This window comes from Chionomys nivalis, chromosome 7 (genome assembly GCF_950005125.1).
Source record: "Chionomys nivalis chromosome 7, mChiNiv1.1, whole genome shotgun sequence".
Taxonomy (NCBI): domain Eukaryota; kingdom Metazoa; phylum Chordata; class Mammalia; order Rodentia; family Cricetidae; genus Chionomys; species Chionomys nivalis.
In genome coordinates this window covers 85,715,745-85,737,223 of record NC_080092.1, presented here as the reverse complement: position 1 = coordinate 85,737,223, position 21,479 = coordinate 85,715,745, and the positions used below count along the sequence as shown (strand labels likewise).

General features: G+C 43.4%; 1 protein-coding gene across 4 annotated transcripts in view; it reads right to left on the bottom strand.

The window, feature by feature from the left end:
• The window catches only part of Tlk2 (tousled like kinase 2), a 100,789-nt gene that overhangs the window by 78,981 nt on the left and 329 nt on the right, over positions 1-21,479 (bottom strand). For 2 of the 4 annotated variants that reach the window (XM_057773332.1, XM_057773335.1), the window contains exons 1-2: positions 20,576-21,040; positions 18,632-18,714 (exon numbers count right to left, since the gene is read on the bottom strand). In XM_057773332.1, the coding sequence (XP_057629315.1) occupies positions 18,632-18,712 (81 nt within the window). In that variant the 5' untranslated portion in view covers positions 18,713-18,714; positions 20,576-21,040. Of the gene's footprint in view, positions 1-18,631; positions 18,715-19,383; positions 19,402-20,575; positions 21,041-21,479 lie in introns of those variants that run through there. The other 2 variants (XM_057773334.1, XM_057773333.1) reach the window with 2 other exon arrangements.

The window sequence follows — 21,479 nt, the reverse complement described above, 5'->3', positions numbered from 1 at the left end:
ATAATGTAAAGCTTTAGTCTTTAGGTTATATAGGCATTAAAAATTATGGGGGGAGGAGAAAGAGGAGGAAAAAGAGAGGTGGCACATGACTTTAATTCTCCTCCAGCACTCTGGAGGCAGAGGCAAGTGGATCTCTGTGTGCAAGACCAGCCTGGTCTACAGAGTGAGTTCCAGGACAATCAGGACAACAAAGAGAAACCCTGTATCGAAAACCACACGCCCCTCCAAGAAAAGAAAAAAAAAAAAAAAAGAAAGAAAGAAAGTATAGTGCACCAGTTAAAGTGCACTTCCTGGTGTTCCAGGACTTGAATTCAGTTCCCAGCACCAATGTAAGGCAGCTTACAACCAACTACCTGCGACTCTAATGCCCTCTCTGTCTTCTACAGGCACCCACAAGCTTGTGTCATACATTCACATGGAAACAAATATACACTAGTAAAAGCTTAATAAAATATAAAGTTATTGGATAGGGCAACAGTAGACTATATGAGGCCCTGACTCTGAGTCTTAGCATAGCAACAAGCCATCATTCATTCATTTACTGTAATAACACTAACAATCAACATTCATGCAGCACTTGCATAAACACGACATTCCACTTTTAGCTCTTTATTTAATTTGCACAGCTGATAAAAAACAAACCCATATTAAGGCATCCATTTGATTTCTGACAAAAGCGCAAAAGCAATTCAAAAGACTAATTATAGAAATTGAGAATAAAAGTCTTGCAGTAAACAGTCCTTAAATATTTAGATTTCCACAAGCAAGAGTTAGCCTTAATTTAAACCTCACATGGTATTTTAAACATTAACTCTAACACAATCACTGAAGACAGAAAACTGCTGAGTGGGTCAGGGCTTGGCTCTGACGGAGAGGCATAGTTATGACTACAAAGAGGTGGCAGGAAGCAACTGTGGTCACCACAGTGCTGCATTTTGATTTGCATGGTCACAAATGCTACTAAAACAAAGTAACTGCACAGAAGCATGCCAACATGCCTTTGTAAGTATACATGTGTGCACACAAATGATACCTGAGTAATGTATACTCTGAAACAATTCTGCTGACTGTGCTGGAGGTATATAGTTTAGCAGCAGAGTAAATGTTAAGTATTCATGAGGCCCTATGTTTGAGCCTCAACATCACAAAAAAAAAAGAATTTGTGTGCATTAATTCAACTTCCTGGTTCTCATACTATATTCAAATTTCATAATTTGAATGGGGTAGGGAAGGATGCATAGATGGAAGCTCCTTATATATTTTTTTAATTAATTTATTTGTGTGTATTCATGTTTGTTTGTGCACCATGCGCATACATGGCTTGTAAAGGCCAAGAGAAAACATCAGATTCCTTAGACAGCCAGATGGACAGACTACGTAGGTACTGGGAACTGAACCTGAGGTACTCTAGAAGTGATCTTAACTGCCAAGCCATCACTTCAATCCCTTCTTGTATAAATTTTTTACAACTTCCTATAAATCTAATAATTTTGAAATGAAGTTTATAGCTTTTAGGGTTTACGTGTTGAAACCCTAATCAATCGCCAGCACTCTGAATAATATACTTAAGCACAGAAGTTTAAAGAGTAATTAAATTTAACCTCTCTTAAAATTATAATTATTTTGTGGGTTTGTGTGTGTGTGTGTAACAGAGAAAGAGAGAGAGCCTATGGCACATGCGAAGCTCGGATGACAACTTAGGAGAGTTGCTTCTCTCTACCATGTTCCCAAGGACAAAACTCAGGTCATCAGGCTTGGTAGCAAGTTCCTATCCTCACTGAGCCATCTAAATTATATTTGATTTACATTGGGTCATTAGAATTTGCCTAATACAACCAGACTAGTCTTTTTTTATAAGAGGACATCCGGACAATGAGACAGAGAAGAGAGGGAAGAGGGAAGGCAGACAAGAAGGTAGATGCAGAGACCACATAAAGACACAGCAAGAAGGCAGCCTCCTGAATCCGGGGACACAGACTTCAGAAGCAATCAAATCTACTAGTGCCTTGCTTGCTCTTGACTTCAAGCTTCCAGAATTTGAAGAAAGTTTCTATTATTCAAATCACAGTCTATATTGTTCTGATAGCCCTACAAAGCTAATATATAACACCTTGTAAAGTAGCTACTATTCTTACTTACAGATGAAAAAAATGAAGGGATTATGAGAGTTATTAACCCACTTCAAGTCACACAGTTTTTCCAAAGGTCTGGGATAAAGAGACCTAGTTCCAAACGCATATTCCTGCCAAGAGGTGGTGGTAAATGCCTTTAATGCTGGCACTCAGGAGGCAGAAGCTTGATCTACAGAGCAAGCTCCAGGACTAACAAGGCTACAAAAAGAGAGACCCTATCTTGAAAAACACAAACAAACAAACAGACAAAAACAAAAAACCCACAAATATATATTCCTAACCATTCAGCTATACTGACTTAGTCTATATAACAGAAGAGCTAAGATTGGAGAATGAAAGCTGAGTGGTAGTGGCCTTTAATTCCAGCACTGCGGAGGCAAAGGCAGGCAGATCTCTGTGTTCAAGGCTAGTCTGGCCTACAAAGTGAGTTCCAGGACAGCCAAGACACAGAGAAACCCTGTCTTCAAAAACCAAACCAAACAAGACAAAACAAAGACTGGAGAATGCAATGAATCTACTGAGAGTCAGGCTCTGCTTCAATAGAATCCTGGGGTGTGGGAATTAATATTGCAGTATCAAAGAGTAGAAGAGTAATTGTACTGACAGTTTATGCCAACTTGACACAAGCCAGAGTTATTTGTGAAGAGAGAACGTCAACTGAGGAAATGCCCATCCCAGATAGATCTGCCTATACACAAGTCTTTAGTGCATTTTCTTGATTCTGTGGTTCTCAACCTTCCTAATACTGTAACCCTTTAATACAATTCCTCATGCTGTGATGACCCCCCAACCATAAAATTATTTTTGTTGCTACTTCATAATTGTAGTTTTGTTGTTATGAATCAAAATATAAATATCTGTGCTTTCGGAATCTTAGGTGACCCCTATGAAATGGTCATTCAACTCCCAAGGGAGTCATAAACTAAGCTAAGAATCTGTCTTGCTTCTCAATTGACATGTGGGAGGGCCAAACTCACTGTGGGCAGTATCATCCTGGGCTGGTGGTCCTGGGTACTATAAGAAAGCAAGCTGAGCAAGCCAGTAAGTACTGTTTCTCTATGACCTCTGTATCAATTCCTGCCTGTAGACCTCTGCTTTGAGTTTCTGCCCTGACTTCCCTGGATGACGGGCTATAAGCTGTAAAACGAAATAAACCCTTTACACTTCCGAGTCACCAGCCACGATGCCCAGTTTCTGTGGTACTGGGACTCTTAACTAAGGGTATTTCATGCATTACAGATAGGTACTTTACCACCTGAACTAAGCCCCAGTTCCTTCTAGCACTGTCTTTTCATTTTAACGTTTTAAATTTTATTTTATTTATATGAGTGTTTCATGAATGTCCATGTACCATGTGCATACCCAGTGCTCAGGAGGCCAGGAGAGAACGTTGGATCCCCTGGAATTGGAGTTATAAACTGTTAAGTGCCAGGAATAAAACAGAGGTCCTCTACAAGAACAGCAGGTGCTCTTAACCATGGAGCTATCTCTCCAGCTCCCTGGCACCGTCTCATTAAACATGTAATATAACGATTTCCTCTAGGCTTGCCATGACCTCTGCTATCACAAAAGCAGAGATATGGCAATACCTGCATCTTAACAGGAACCTGACAGAATCAAAGAGGAGTCAGGATGTCAATCCCAAGGACTGTCATCTTCCTTAACAGTGGCATGAGGTGACATGGTCTACCGAGTGCAAGCATGTCCTGAAAATGGTCTAAGGACTAGAGAAAATACTGCAACCTCTGAAATTGTAAGGAAGCTGTGGCAGCACTTGTGTGGCCAATACTTTTAGTGATCAGATACACAACTGAGGCTGAGCTGTCTGCCTAGAGCAGCAATTCTCAACCCATGGCAAACCTGTATCTCCAAAAATATTTACATTAAAATTCATAACAATAGCAAAATTACAGTTATGAAGTAGCAATGAAAATAATTTTAGGGCTAAAGGAGTCCACAACATGAGAAACTGTATTAAAGAATCGTAGTATTAAGGTTGAAAGCCACTGGGCTAAGCCAGGCATGGTGGTGCACACCTTTAGTTCCAGCACTCAGGAAGCAGAGGCAGACAGATCTATGTGAGTTCGAGGCCAACCCGGTCTACAGAGCAAGTTCCAGGACAGCCAGGGATACACCAAGAAGCCCTGTCTTGGAAAAAAAAAAAAAAAAAAAAAGTCACTGGGCTAAAGGAAACTTGCCTGTGTAAGGGAGGAATTACAATGAGGAACAGACACATGGCAGGCTTCTTCCGTCCTAGCCAGAGTTCTTAGGGAAAGTCAGATCTAGGCTTCTGAACTTCTAGAAAGTTATAAAAACCTAAACAGTTCATGGAGAGGTGAATGACAACAAAAGGCAGGTCATCTCTATGACAAATCTCCACCACTGCTGTGGAAGGTGATTAACTGGGGGGTGAAACCATCCTAGATGCTCCCCTAACAGAATGGCCAAGGCTAAGGCTGACTATTTCACATGGTAATATAGATTTGTGCCAAGCATGGTGGCACATGCCTTTAATCCAGCACTTAGAAAGCAGAGGCAGGCAGCTATCTGTGAGTTAAGAGGCCAGCCTGCTCTATGTAACAAGTTCTAGGCCAGCTGAGAATATATAGCGAGACCCTATCTCAAAAGTAAAAAAAACAGATCTGTTGGTATTATACTAACATGTGAAACACTTGGGCCTTAGTGAAAAGGACATACTTAGGTCCAAGACAGCCTACATAGAAAGACCCTGCCTCAAAAAACCAAAACAAACAATAAAACAAGCAAGCAAGTATACTAGGTATGAACACACTGTGGGACACTCCTTGTGCCCCTCTACTGGAAAGCTTCATCTGCTGCTGCAAACTATAAGCAGATTTGGGGGACTGGGTGAAATGGAGCCCCCCTACAGAGACAGAGCTTATTCAGCCAGCCCAAGCCCTTCCAACAACCAAGCGTGCAGTAGTGCCCACACCCATGCTGCTATACCGTATACCTTTTCTGACAGAACTGACACAAGCCATGGGATCCTCCTGGGACACACTTCTTGCATTTTATAGCAGTCACAGAATCTAGAAGTCAGCGAAAGGCTTTCTTCTCAGTTTGGTTTATTAACTTTGCATGCTACCAAGGTTCTCATTGCTAAGTAGCTCTTTGCTTTCTTCCTGCACAACAGAGTCACCTTCTCTCTCTCTCTCTCTCTCTCTCTCTCTCTCTCTCTCTCTCTCTCTCCCTCTCTCTCTCTCTTTTTAATGAATTTATTTATTACGTAAACAGTGTTCCACCTGTACATATGCCTCCAGTCCAGAAGAGGGCACCAAATTTCATTATAGATGGATATGAGCCACCATGTGGGTTCTGGGAATTGAACTCAGGACCTCTAGAAGAGCAGCCAGTGCTCTTAACCTCTGAGCCATCTCACCTGCCCCCTTACCTTCTATTTTTAGTTATGATTTTGCTTTCCACAGACGTAGTTACTTTCATTCAACTATGGTCTGAAAATTACTCAGTGGAAAAGTCCAGGAAGAAGTAATCCTTAAAGTTTTAAATTGCATGTTGTTCTAAGCAAGCTGATGAAATCTCATCCCGTGGAGTCTGTCCTACCTTCCATGTGAACAGCTCTGAGTCCTCCCTCATACCGACACCTGTTACTTAGCAGTCCTCTTGGTGAGCACTGACTGCTGGCGGCACTGCAGTGCTCTGGCTTCCTTACTCATTTTTCTTACTGGCTCCAAACCCAAGAGGAATGATGTCAGCCAACTGGGGTACAAGGAGAAGCTGTAAAGTGTATCCTCTAAGTGAAAAGGTGAAGTTCCTAAGTTAATACAGAAAGAAGAAAAAAAACCTGTACACTGAATTTGCTAAAATTTGTTATGCTGAGGTTGCCAAGATAGGTCTCCTATGAAGCTATGAAAAAGGGGGGAAAAGGTGCTGGTTTTGCTCTCACACCTGAACTACAAGAACTAACAGCCACAGTGGTCAGGTAAGCTAGAAAGGGTTTCCGGTTTCCACCAGGGCATTTGTCCCTGTGCATTAAGGTGGGACTGCTGTAGACTAATTTTCTAGATGTTATCTTTACTGTTTAACAACGGATCAAATAGACCAGTTATACAGGTAAAATTCCTGCTATGGAATATTCAAAAGTTAAGAATGAATCTTGGGTCAGGCATGGTAGCCCGTGCCTTCAAGCTATACAGGCAGGAGGATCTCTCTTAGTCTGAAGCCAAAGCTTGGTTTACATTGAAAGCCAGCTTAGGCTACATAACAAGAAAAGAATGAATTTTGTTGTTTGTAAAATTTTAGACAGCACAGTTACTGAAGCCTCTCCTGAAGCCTGAAGAACACTGAAACCCTAGTGTGAACTACAGAAAACAAATGAAACGAACAAATCAGGCTGAGGACCTTGCTGCTGGGCCATCCTGCTAGCCACATGTCCTGTTTAAAATTTTTTATTTTAGGAAACTTTCATGGCTAGGGATGAACCTCAATGGTTTTCACCCCCAGCACTGCAAACTGAAGAGGGACTAGAGCAGCCGTTCTCAACCTGTGAGCCACAACCCTTTGGGAGCTGAACGACTAAAGACTAAAACCATCGGAAAATAGTTACAATATGATTCACTAGAGTAGCAAAAAAATGATTTTTTAAAAGATTTATTTATTATGTATACAATGTTCTGTCTGTATGCACACCTACACGTCAGAAGAGGACACCAGATCTTATTACAGATGGTTGGAAATCAATATATGGTTGCTGGGAATTAATTCAGGACCTCTGGAAGCGCAACCAGTGTTCTTAACCTCTGAGCCATGTCTCCAGCCCCCGAAATGAAATGGGGTCACCACAACATAAGGAACTGTATTAAAGGGTTGCATTAGGAAAGTTGAGAACCACTGGACTAGAGAGACAGCTCCAGGTTAAAGCACTTAAGGGTATGAACAGAGTCAAGATCCTCTAGCCCAGGTAAATACAAGTGGGCATAGCAATCCTAAACTCAATTATTCTCCTGTCTCTCAGACACTGGGTTATAAAAATACTCTGAGGCTGGAGAAACAACTTAAAGGTTTAGAGTATGTACTACTCTTGCAGAGGACCCAAGTTCAGTTCCCAACACCCACGTCAGGCATGCCACCTGTAACACTAGGGACACCTGCACTCACATACACATACATATACACATAACTTTCTTTTAATTAAAGAAAATAAACACTGGTTTTCTACCACAATGAGTGCTATACAGCATGGATTGAGACAGGGTCTTACTGTCTCTTCAAGGTTGTAGACTGGTCTAAATGTGGGCAAAGGTGTTACCATCAGACTTTGATAAAGACGCATATTGGAACTACTGTAAGAATCAGCAATAAGAGGCCGGGCGGTGGTGGCGCACGCCTTTAATCCCAGCACTCGGGAGGCAGAGGCAGGCGGATCTCTGTGAGTTCGAGACCAGCCTGGTCTACAAGAGCTAGTTCCAGGACAGGCTCCAAAACCACAGAGAAACCCTGTCTCGAAAAACCAAAAAAAAAAAAAAAAAAAAGAGAGAGATTCAGCAATAAGGGCTGAAGAGATGGCTCAGAGGTTAAGAGCACTGACAGCTCTTCGAGAGGTCCTGAGTTCAATTCCCAGCAACCACATGGTGGTTCACAGTCATCTATAATGAGATCTGGTGCCCTCTTCTGGCATACAAACATACATGGAAGGAATGTTGCATACATAATAAATAAATAAATCTTAAAAAAAAAAAGAAAGAAAAAAGAAAAAAAAAAGAAAAAAAAAAAGAATCAGCAATAAGAGCAGAAAGGATAGAAGACCTTTAAAGCAGAAGGGGCATTAGGGGCCACTAAAGCAAGAGTACTGTGACACCAGCATTTTTAGAATGTCTAAACTTTGCTCCTCTAACCAGAGCTGGGTGTGGTCCCTTCTCACTCTTCTCCTCAAGGGGAATAGTGGCATCTGAGTGTCTGTGGAGCCCTCTGTCAGGGCCATTTCCCAGCTGACATCCTGAGGAAGGGGTGTTCTTGCGACCTCCAGGTGCTTGGGAGGAACTCTTCAACACTTCCACCTTTGATTCTGCTAAGTGACAGGGAATCCTGCTTTGAACCCTGTGCTATAAATAATGTAAGTAGGGACTGGAGGGATGGCTCATCAGTTAAGAGCACTTGTTGCTCTTGCAGAGAGCCCAGGTTCAGTCCCTAGCACCCACATGGTGGCTCACAGGTCCAAGGGACCAGATGCCTTCTTCTGACCTGAGGGCACCAGGTATGCACACCGCTCACAACATACGCAGGCAAACACTAAAACACATTAAGCAAAATAAATCTTTTTAAATTTTATAAAAAGTAGCAAAAGAAAAAATTTTGGTAATACTAAAAATTTATTATAATTTGAACCAAAAAGATTTCCCAAACTGTACTGACAACTTGGTACCCATTTCAGCCATGTTCAAAGATGGGGCTTTGCAGAGTGGATCAAAAGAGCTCTGACCTCATCAACAGATGGGGTGGTTTTGGTTTGGTTCTTTTGCAAGATGGGGTTTCTCTGTATAGACTTGGCTATCCTGGAACTATATATATAGGAGTGTATATGTGTGTGTATAAAATCATGTTGGCCTCAAACTCAGAGATCCACCTGCTTCTGCTTCCCAAGTGCTAGGATTAAAAGTGTGCACCACCACTACTTGGCTGTTTTATTTTTTGTTTGTTTTAATGTATTACCTGTATTTACCTATATATGTATTTTTGCACGCATGAGGGTGTATGTGTACATGTGTGTGGAGGTACACATGCACTATGGTGGGCGTGTGTCAGTCAGAGAACAAGCTGTGGGAACTGTTTCTCTTCTTCTACCACCTGAGTCTCAAGGAACTAACTCAGGCCATCATGCTCGGTGGCAAGCACCTTGACCCAATGGGTCATCTTGGATGGGGATTTTAATCACTGATAGTTTCCTGACAGGCTCTTGGAAGGTGACAGAAACATGGGGGACTTAGGCTGATAAGGTCAAGTTGTCTCTGCACCCTTTCTTGATCTGCTTCCTGCCATCATGAGGTAAGCAGCTGTACTCCAAGCCTTCTCTACAATGATGTTCTGTCTCTATATAAGCCAAGAAACAACAGAGTCAAAAAATCAAACTGAAACAGTAGACAGAAATCAATATTTCCTCTTTGTCAATTTTTCACAGGTAATTCTGCTACCACAATGGAAAACAAACATAATTAAACCCAGGGCTTAGGCAAATGATAGACAAGTATTCTACCACTGAGCTACATCCCCAACCTTAAATATACATTTTTTTTTCTTTCTTTGATACAAGGCCTGATGGAGGAAGGTCATTGGTTAACTAATAAAGGAACTGCCTTGGCCCATTTATAGGCCAGCCCTTAGGTGGGTGGAGTAAACAGACAGAATGCTGGGAGAAAGAAGCCGAGTCAGGAGTCGCCATGATTCTCCCACTCCAGACAGACGCAGGTTAAGATCTTCCCTGGTAAGCCAGCTCATGGTGCTACACAGAATATTAGAAATGGGTTAGATCAATATGTAAGAGCTAGCCAATAAGAGACTGGAACTAATGGGCCAGGCAGTGATTAAAAGAATACAGTTTCCGTATAATTATTTCAGGGCATAAGCTAGCCATGCGGGCGGCCAGGTGCCGGGGACGCAGCCCTGCCGCTCATATTACAACAGAGTGGCACCCAACGTGCTAATGAACTCCACGTAAAACCTGAGAGGGCTTAAAAAGGAGAGAGAGAGAATTTAAGACAGCTTTTTGCTGTTTGTGGGTTGCGAGCGGCAAAGAAATTGTCCTGATTCAGCAGCAGGAAAAAACTGGCTGTTTTAAAATGCCGGCTTTCTGGGCTGTGCCGCCATCGCGATCTCTGTCTGGCTCCTGCGGGAGACAGAGCTTTTGAATGGAGCATTTGGAGTAAAGAGCTACGGCTTGCTTGATGGCAATAGGGACTGCTGTGTGCCTGGAACTGTGTGTGACTCAGGGGTACCACCAAATGGTTCTGATGCAGGAGCAGCTCAGCTCCGCCATGAGGAACCCTGCTGGTCTCAGGCAGGAACTACCGTAATTACCATAATAACAGCACAGTTAAGGTTTCCGCTGGGCAGGACACACACAGGCGGTACCGTATTATCTGTATATGGTGCAACTTAAGTTTTTAAGAAGTGCTTAACATTTTAAGAAATGCTCCTGGATAGTAAAAAAAAAAAATTACAGATTCACAATAGAACTGATTCAGACACTGTTGGATGAATGTACGTAGGCTTGAGAGAGAGAAAAAAATATATATATAAAGAATAAAGTTAATGTCTTAAAAAAAGGGTAAAGTCTTTAAAGAGACAGAGTACAGATAGTTGTAGATTAAAAGAAATAAAGAAAAATAAGCCACGTAAAAATGGAAAATTTACAGAGAGTCTGGATTATGTACATTGTGCTTTCTTTAAAATTTTTGACTGTAAAGGAGCTAACTGCAGAGAGACATTTCATTATATGGGCTGCCAAGCTAAACCAGAATGGATATAAGGGTATTATGATTTCAGAATATGGGTCTAAGGATATGATACTTTGGAGAGGGTCTTCTTTTGTTTTCACAGAGGATGAGACTCTATGGATTGCGTCTATCTCGATATGGTATGATAGACCACGCCCTCCTGAAAGGTTACTGTGAACACCCTCAAAAAATTGCTTCACTCAACTGCCCACCGAGATGAACCTGGCACACAGGTTATACCGTGAAAGACCTGAATAACAGCGCCCCCATTCAGCAGGAAGCAGTTTGGAGAGAAAAAACTGCGCCCATATTCCCAAATATTGTTTATAAATGTTCTTTTACATTTAAAGGGGGAAATGATATAGATATGAATAATTTGCATTGGTATGGATTTTAAGGTCAATTTTGTTATATGTATTTCTGATCTTGATTACTGTATTGTGATTGTATAGTTCATTTAAAATGTAATGTATAATTAGGAAATATAGGTTGCTAATGGATAATCATCAGTAATAGTCAAATTTGTAGTCATGTTAGTTAGATTTTCTAGATATATAGAGATATATTTCAGTTAGATAGGCATTCTTCATATCTTTCAAAGACTGCAGAATATGGCATTTAAATGTTTTAATAACTTAGGACTTTTCATGACAATGAGACACATCTGCTCCTGACAGCACCAATCTACTTCAAGAGGAAGATGGGCATCGAAGAGGCTCCTTAAGGAGTTTGATAGCCATTTGGGCAAGAAACTGCTCTTGCCTGGACTGTTGCATAAACTGGACACAGAGAACCCGCAGAAAGAGGACTGCTGAACTTGCCTAAAGGTGAGATGGTCTTTTGGGGTTCCTGGTTCATGAAAGAGTCTACGAGACATTCTGCAGGACACAGCAGAAAGTGACTGAACTGTCTTTGGAATTTTCCTGATTCATGGATGCCCCAACGGTACAAAGGAACTTTGGGTGACTGTCCAGGCAGCAAGATGTCTCTGTCATTTCTAGAATTTTCTTATTTCTTGTTTACTTAGGTAATATTATATCCTTCTGGAGTCATTGATGGAGTTGAAGAATGGATAGATAGTTATAGTTTTCCTTAGTTATGATAAAATAGATATAAATATTATAACTGTAATTCTTGCTTGATAACTGTTTTGCTATATGTAATCTTACTATGTTAAAGTGAAAGCCTTTTTTTTTGTTTAAACAGAAAAAGGGGAAATGATGGAGGAAGGTCATTGGTTAACTAATAAAGGAACTGCCTTGGCCCATTTATAGGCCAGCCCTTAGGTGGGTGGAGTAAACAGACAGAATGCTGGGAGAAAGAAGCCGAGTCAGGAGTCGCCATGATTCTCCCACTCCAGACAGACGCAGGTTAAGATCTTCCCTGGTAAGCCAGCTCATGGTGCTACACAGAATATTAGAAATGGGTTAGATCAATATGTAAGAGCTAGCCAATAAGAGACTGGAACTAATGGGCCAGGCAGTGATTAAAAGAATACAGTTTCCGTATAATTATTTCAGGGCATAAGCTAGCCATGCGGGCGGCCAGGTGCCGGGGACGCAGCCCTGCTGCTCCTATTACAACAAAGGCCCAGGTTGGTTCTGAACTTGCTATGTAGCCAAAGCTTAACTTTCTGATCCTCTTGCCTCCACCTCTGGACTGCTTAGGACCTCAGGCCTGTATCACCATGTCTGGTTTATGGGGTGCTGGAGGTTAAATCTAGGGCCTCACAAACAATAGGCAAGTTTTCTACCAATTCAGCTTCATTTCAAGCTCCTTAAATGTATATTCTTTTATCAATTTTTTGAGAAAGGCCTTTGAAGTTACAAATAAATGAAGTGGGGCTGGAGAGATGGCTCAGGGGTTAAGAGCAGTGTCTGCTCTTCCAGAGGTCCTGAGTTCAAGACCCAGCAACCACATGGTGGCTCACAACCATCTATGAGATCTGGTGCCCTCTTCTGACCTGCAGGTGCACATGCAGACAGAACACTGTATACATAATAAATAAAATCTTAAAAAGAAAAAATATATGAAGTGTAATCTTATAAAAACCACACCCATAATTTATCTACAATTTCCAGTTTTGATTTCTTTTAAAAGCAAAATAAAAACAAAAGATAATTGCCAAAGACCTAATGAAGATTCCCCCCACCCAAAAAAAAAAAACTGCAGTAGGGGGGGTAACGCACACCTTTAATCCCAGCACTCAGGAGGCAGGTGGATCTCTGTGAGTTCAGGCCAGCATGGTCTTGAAGTTCCAGGACAGCCAAGGATACACAGAGAAAGTTGCAGTTGGGAAAGAAGATGAAAACGAGCAAAGTATAATGGTATACACTTATGAAAACGCTATAATGAAACCCATCAGTTTATAAACCAACCTGTATGTATGTATATACATAAATATTTATAGAAGTGTACATATCTCCTTACTGATACCTTAATTTAGTCTTTCTAGGGCAGTTAACCTAGTTTGCAAAGAAATAAAAAAATCTTTGACTTGCAATCATACTTGTTTATACAAATCAATATTATGCAATTACAAAGCACACTGTAATAAAGTGATCCTTAGCAAGTCTATAACTCAACTGATGGGAGCAATTCTGTGTTTGACAACACAGCTTGTAAAAAGAGAATGGAGAGTATCTACTATATCACTGAGTTAAGTACAGATCTGTTAAACAACATCTCTCTTATAAAGATATAAATTAACCTCTATATATCTTACAGATATATATAGCAAGGGGGCCAGGAGATAGCTCAGCAGATGAAAATACTGCTCCCAGTTTAGTTTGGGGATTCACATGGTAGAAGGAGAGAACCAATTCCCATAAAGGAGAAATGGCACATGCACCAATTCTGAACATACACATAAATAAAATGTAATAAAAAGTATTTTAAGTATATTCAACCAGGTTCAAGCAATAGTACAAGAAAGGTTGGACTCCATCTACCCTTCCATCTCCAGAATCAGAGACAACACACATTTAAATTGCTAACCAGGAGCAGAATAAATAATATAAACTGTGACAAGTCTTAATTGAAAACAAGATATAGTCAGTTTTACATTATGAAAAGTGAATTATCCAGGGGCTGGAGAGATGGCTCAGCAGTTAAGAGCATTGCCTGCTCTTCCAAAGGTCCTGAGTTCAATTCCCAGCAACCACATGGTGGCTCACAACCATCTGTAATGAGGTCTGGTGCCCTCTTCTGGCCTGCAGACATATACACAGACAGAATATTGTATACATAATAAATAATTTTTTTTAAAAAAGTGAATTATCCAGTGCTTAAAGAAAGAGATCTTGAACTAGGCATGGTAGCACACATCTTTAATCCCAACACTTAGGAGGCAGAGGCAGGCAGATCTATGTGAATTCAGGCCAGAATGGTCTACGAATCGAGTTTCAGGACAGCCAGGACTGTTAAACAGAAAATCAGTCTCAAAAAACCAAAAAAGTAAAATAAAAAGCTTAAATATTAAGACAGTAAGAAAGTAAGTTCACAACCTAATTTAACCTTATCGCCTCAAAACTGCTAAATGGATGGTTCCAGGTCTGTGTAAAAAGCGGCAGCTAAAGGCGGGCAGTGGTGGCGCACACCTTCCATTCCAGCACTTGGGAGGCAGAGGCAGGTGGATCTCTGAGTTTGAGGCCAGCCTGCTCTACAGAGTGAGTTACAGGACAGACAGGACTAAACAGGGAAAACCTGTCTCAACCAAAAAAGGCAGCAGTCACATGGAAAGGATGTACCTATAGGCTTCTTGGAGTAGGTAACACTTCTTTTCCTGATTACCAACTGACAGAAAATATCAATCTTTCAAACCAAAACTACACAATGCATACCAAACCCTAAACAAATTAATTCTGGTTTAATAACTATTATTAAATAAACCTAACAATTTTGACAAAATTAATGTATTAGAGTACTGTGCAAGAACCCAAAAAAACTGCAAAATTAAAAGCCAAAATACAAACAAGAAGCTCTTGAATATAAGTAATAAATATGGCAATTTGGCCATTTTGTTTTAACCAAAATTCTATGACTCATACTGACTTTCAGGTGTAAAGGAGTGAAAGCAATATGACAGAAGATCTCCAATGACCAGAAAGTTCAAATACTGCAACAACTCACAGCCCGCTTGGCCATTTGGAAACAGTCCACAATGGCACTGACTGTCGTCCTACTATGGGCATCAGGAAGTATTCAAAGTATCCTGAGCACTTAGAAGAACTCAAGAGACTGCAAAGATCCCACTAGATGGCACCATCACAGGCTATCACTCTGCTCTCTCTGGAGCAGCAAGGGCGGAAACCTTTCTTGATCTTAACAAACTGAAAGCTATGAACAATAGTGACATCCTCACTGGGAAAGCAAATGACCCATAGCAAGTTGTGTAAAACCAGAAGAGAAGTCTCACCAAAAGCCTCCTTTTTACCCAATCCCACTGCCTCATTTCAATCAATGACCTAAGAGATATAATGCCTAGCCCTAACCCTCACAGGAAGAGAAGCAGTAAAGGAAAGTGCTATCTTTGCTGATGTGGGGCCTCCTCTTGTAATCCCAGCACTTGAAGGCAGCAAGGGCAAGAGGATCAGGAGTTCAAGGTCATCCTCAACTACTTGGTGAGTTTAAGGCCACCCTCAACTACATGAGACTCTCTCAAAAAATGTTCTATAAAAAAAAAAGAAAGTTATCTTTTCTTCTTCCTGTCTCTGCAAACAATGCAGTAACTTACTTTTCTTTCAAGTCTCTTGACAAAAATCAACTGTTTTCTGCTGATCACTAAATATTACATTTATTGAAATAAGTGTACTCACCATGATAGACATATCAAAATATACAATTAATGGCATAAAAGCAACTGAGTACTGATGAACTTCCTATCAAACAGACACTAACTATATGAAAAGTTTTATTGAGGTTTTGGGTTTTTGTCTGTTCTCTAGGACAGGGTTTTACCATGTAGTCCAGGCCGGCTTCAAACTTGTGATCTTACTACCTCAGCTTCCCAAGTGTACATAAAAGTTTTCCCACAACTTGTTTACATGATTTTAAGTTGCAGTCTGGGAAGTAAAATCAAGATGTCATTCATTCCCATCACTAGGACCTATTTCAAAGGTAAACTTTGATATAACCATTATGCAGCTACACATAAAAGGAAAGAAGCTGGCTGGTTGGTGGTAGCGCATGCCTTTAATTCCAGCACTCGGGAAGCAGAGGCAGGCGGATCTCTGTGAGTTCGAGGTCAGCCTGGTCTACAAGAGCTGGTTCCAGGACAGGCTACAAAGGAAAGGAAAGAAGCCACCCCAACAAAGATTAGTAAAAACTACACAAAGTTTAAATATAAACTTTCTTAGTAGGAAATCATGTGAATAGATTTAATTATGAGCCTTAACTGAATACAACTATAATCCCAGCACTTGACAGAGACAAGAGGACCACGAGTTTGAGACTAGCCCAAACTGAGTTTCAGGGCAGTCTAGGTTGTACAGTAAGATCCTGTTTCCAAAAGAATTAAAATAAATAATGATAGATAAATAAATAAATGACAGGAGTTAAAAGACAAAACAGAGAGGGGCTGGAGAGATGACTCAGTGGGTTAAGAACACTTGCTGCTTTTCCAGAAGATCTAGGTTCAATTCTCAGCACTCACATGGCAGCTCACAAGGGATCCAACACCCTCATCCAGACAGACATGTAGGCAAGATACCAATGTATAATAGAAAGAAAGAAAGAAAGAAAGAAAGAAAGAAAGAAAGAAAGAAAGAAAGAAAGAAAGAAAGAAAGAAAGAAAAGCACACACAACAGTGTAATCCCAGACCTCAAGAAGCTAAGGCCGGAAGATCACTAGTTCAAGCCTGAGCTACAGAGTAAGTTAAAAACAGCTGTCTAAGTGTACTGACACATGCCTTTAATCCCGCACATGGGAAGCAGGGCTACAAAATGAGACCATCTCAAAAAACACCACCACAAAAAAAACACCAAAGGACTAGAGACACAACTCAATGGTAAGGTCCTTCCCTAGCACATAGAAGGCCCTAGGTTTGATCCTTTATACCACAAAAATCAATCAATCCATCAACGATTATAAACAAGTCCTAGTATGGTCACTTATGTAGTACCAGCACCCAGAAAACTGAGATAGGAAGATCAGTAAGAGTTCTAGGCCAGGAAAAATAAATGTGTCATCATTGGCCCAGATATAAATTTAATATTCAAATAATACTGTGTACTTCTTTATGAGGCCACTTCCCTTTGAACAAATAATTTATGTCTGCAAGTTCATCTTCAGTATGTAACAATCAGGGGTTTAGCCACTCCAAAGTGCCACCAAAAGTCAATTACTAGAGTAGCTGAAGACTAAGTATTCAAGCACATAACTCCAGCCAGGTAGGATGGTACATGCCTGTATCCCAGTGCTTACCAGCCTGGGGTAGCCTGTAATCAATCACAGGTCAATCTTGCCTACCCATCTCAAAAACAAAACAAAAACTAAAAGGACCACTAAAGCTGGAAGTGGCAGTTCACCCTTGGGTGGCTCCCAGTACTTGAGAGATGGAAGCAAGAAAATCAAAGAGTTCAAGGCTAGCCTGGGCTACATAGCAAGTTCCAGACCAGGCTAGGCTACATGAGACCTTATCTCAAAAACCAAGATTTATTAACTATTAAGGTAACAAATCCTGTGCTTCCTTATCAGAGCTCTAATATAGTTCTTGTTGCAGTATTTCTTATTTCTCTTCCCTTCTCTGCAGGTTTAAAGGCACCACACTGAGATATCGTCCACAACACCTGTACAATGCCTAGCAGACAACAGGTATTATGTGCTTTTCAAACAAGTAAAAACTACCAAACTATCCCAGCTCACTAAAATTGTGATCCATCAAAGTTGGGTTTTCCAAGTATAAACCTAACATACACCTTCTTGTTGAAGAAACAACTGGCCAGAGAATGAAAGTTAACAAGTTACTGTAAGACACAGCATTACTTTAAAAAGACGGAAATCGATTACACATATCAGAGATTAAAATGCACATATCACTTATCTCAAGCTCAAGTAAAATGACAACCTTGGGTGGAGCGAAGCTTTTAAACAAAACATTACAAACAGACATATATAACGCACTAAATCCATGCCATGATAACAGAGGGGTAAATAAGCAGGTACAGAAAGACACACAGAAAGGCAGAACAGTGTGAGCGACATTCCATCTGCCCAATGATGTGGGCTTGGTCTCAATTTACACTTCCACAAGAACGAAAGTAGTAGGAACCAGACAGACAGTGCAGCAGGTAACACTGTGTTCTTCCAGAGGAGCAGGTTCAGGTACCAGGACCACATGGCAGTTCACACCCCTCTAAACCTAAGTTCAGCACATGAGATGCCCTCTTCTGGCCTCTGCAGGCGCGAAACATGCATGCACATGCATGCAAGCAAGCACTCATATAGATAAAAAACAAATTAAAAGGATGAAAACACTTTACTAGTAGGAATTAAGGAGAGTGAAAAAGCAGTCTAAGGAAAGAACCGGGAGAAACCTGCTAGCTGCAGACTTGGAGAACTGACAGATTTCACCAGATCCAACAGCACTCCGTATGTAACCCCAACAGACCCCGTGTGTGAAGATCCAACAGCACTCCGTATGTAACCCCGACAGACCCCGTGTGTGAAGATCCAACAGCACTCTGTATGTAACCCCAACAGACCCAGTGGGTGAAAGATTTACAATGACTTTCTTCCTGAATGACTGAGAAATTTTAACAAAACACAGAAGAAACCCTAGACCCACATCCGACCAGTATCCTTGCAACAAGTCCCTCAGGAAGCTTCCGCTCTATTCAAAGAGGAAAGAAGCATATTCTCCCAAACTAACCCTTAAACGTACTATAGGAATGACTGGCAAGAATTCAAAGTTCACTGGTCCATGAAACAAATCTCCCCTGTAACCAGCATCTCCTGCCACCCAAACCTTCTATTCCATTCCTAAATGTGTCCAAGTCATACTGTGAACGTCCGTCTTTGCCAGTACTCACCTTACTAACGCCAACTCCAGTGAACCTGGCCTCCAGTAATTCCTGCCTCCGTGGGTCCAGACTATGCAATTCTTCCATCATTTCTACAGGAGGAAAGAGGGTCAAGAAGCCATGAAAAACCAAACGGAAGAAAAAGTTTCATGTGTAAGAAAACGCACAGGAATTAGTAAACCTCCAAGAAAATAGACATTCAAGTGTTATATTCATCAAAGTTATTTGACGTTATCAATAGCTATTTTAGATTACATAGCAGCTCAAGCTCTCTTCTATGAGAGTCTTTTCTTTTTCCTGACTTTCTAGTTTGATCTTTACTGGGGGAGAGAGACCCATTCCCACCCTTGTAATCCCAACATGAAGGAGGTATAAACAGCAGACAGCCTGGTCTGCCAGAACTTCACGATGAGACCCTGTCTCATAAATAAAAACTAAGTAAATAAGAAGAAACAGCAAACTATCTCTGCAAAAGGTAAGTGGAGGGGAAAGAAGGGCAAACCTGGAAGCCGCTCTTTCTATCCGCCTTTCCATCTAAGTGCTTTCAGACATTTCTCTCCCAAACACATAAGAACTAGTTCTTAAGCTAAAAATATGATTCATTAATAATTTCAAATGAATACAGAATGAATCAGAAGCTGCAAATAACTTCAAATAACCCTACTGCATAGCCCCTTTCCCTGACAGCTCGCAGGAGCTAATGAACTGGAATTCGCTCATTTTAAAGTTAATGAAGAACCCAAGATAAACCGTCAACCTACATTCACTCAGGATATTAAAATTAACGCTGTAACAATTCCTTCGCAAAATCTTTTTTCTGACCACTCCTTGAAGCAGTAGGTTTCTCTTCACTCTGGACGTCTGCTTTTAGCACTCCTCCCAGGCAGGGAGGGGCAGGACGACACCATTTTTAAACTCCTTCCCCGACCAATTAATGCAGACACTCGGAGCCAGTCCGGCCAACCTTTGGAAGAGCGAACTCTTGCACCATGCATCGCAAAGCTCTTCAATGTAAAACGTGGGGAAACATCATGTCATAGAAACCCTTCGACCACACCACCGACTGTGTTCGACTGGCTTAATTTTTAAAGTTCACCGAAAACATGAATCAAAACCTCCTCTGCAATCTAATAACTCCACAATTTCCAGTAACATCCCCTCCACAAGTCCTAACTTTCATTTCCCTTCCTGGACTGAGAGAGCCAGGGGCAAAGGGTGACAAAGTTTCACTCACACAGAACAAGTACTGGTTGGAGAAGGAATTAGGACACTGTTAGAAGGGCAGAAAGGCATCTTTAAAATAAAAAAGACTGGAAAGAAAACTGAGTTTTCCCTAAGTAGGTAAGTGGCCTTGCTAGCCACTCGCCCTGCCCTAATCGAGGTCGGAATGGCAGAGGTTGCAGTCTCTCCCCAATCCCAAGGTCCCTGGAAACATTTCCCAAACCTCCATCCCCAGGCCTGGTCCGGAAAAGGAGGCCCCAGCAGTTATCCCATTTAATGTCAACTCATGTTGAGAAAATCTCCATCTCATCTCTTTCCGGCGAGCTTTGGGACCGGGATCCTCCCAACAGCCCCAACCCGGGAAGCAGGACCGACGGGGCCTGGTCCCGGCGCCCCTCTCCGGCTCCAAACTTTCCCCTAACTCTGGGCCCACCTGTCACGGAGGGAGCGGGGGACAGTGTCGGGGGCGCCCGGGAGGCTGCGGAGGCCTGGGGCTCCCCGGAGTCCCCTCTCTCGGCAGGCCGACCGCCCCATTCCCAGGCCTGGGCCTGGCCCATCTTCGACCCGGCCCCTCCGCGACCCGCAGCCCTCGGGGAGCGCCTCCCGCCTCGGTGCCCAGGAGCTGCGGCCCGACGCCGGCCCGGGTGGCAGCCTCCTCAGGCCGAGGGGGTCCCCGGGACGGTTACTCTCCCAGGCCCGGCACCCTCCGCCGGCCCGGGCTCGGCTCCTCACCTGCCGCCGCTGCCGCTCCACGCTCCTCTCGGGAGGGGCCCCGACCCGACCCGGCTGCTGACCGCTCCGCTCTCCCCCTGGGCAGGCCCGGGGCGGAGCCGGGGCCTCTCCTGAGCGCCGCAACCCCCTGCCCGGGCAGCCGCCGCCGGCGCCGGGCTCCACGAGAGGGCGGGCGGGGGAGGGGGACCGCGGAGGCCGCAGATCCCCGAGCTCGCGTACGGAGCCAGGCGCCTGACGCGGGCCCGGGCCCGGGCGGCCGCGGGGGGCGCGGGACCGGCCTCCTGGCGCCGGACAAAGGCCAAGGGAGGCGCAGAAGGGCCCGGGTCGGGCCGGGAGTGGGGGCCCGCTCGGCCGGGGGCCACTCGGGTGCGGCGCCGAGGGCGGGGGTGGGGGGGTCGGAACCGCTGGTGCCCAGGACCCGCCTCCGGCCCCTTAATCCGGATCGGTTCGGTCCGGATTAGTAGTGATCGGTGTAAACACACTAGTGAAACCGCGTGTTTCCTCGCGAGATTTGCACGGCTGGGAGGCGGGGGGGGGGTTCCAGAGGTGGGGGGGTTAGGCCGCCGGTGGGGGAGGGGACGCGAAGGTGTTGTTGGGGGGGCGCTGCCCCGGCGCTCCGCCTCCTCCAATCAGCGGCCGGGCTGGCGGGCAGGGGTTAGCCGGGGGACCCCGCGCCGGCCGGCGGAGCAGGCCGCGCCTGACGGGGCTGCCGAGGGCGGGCGGCTGGCAGCGCGGGCGACCCGACTGCAACGCGAGGGGCGGTTGGTCGGCCCGGGGGCGCCGGGGCAGCGACCGGGCCGGAGCCTCGGGAGCCGCCTTTGTGTAGCCAGCGATCGGGCTGCGTCCCGGGCCGCGGAGCAGCGTCGGAGCGGCCCGCCTGCCGCCGCCGCGCTGGCCCAGATCG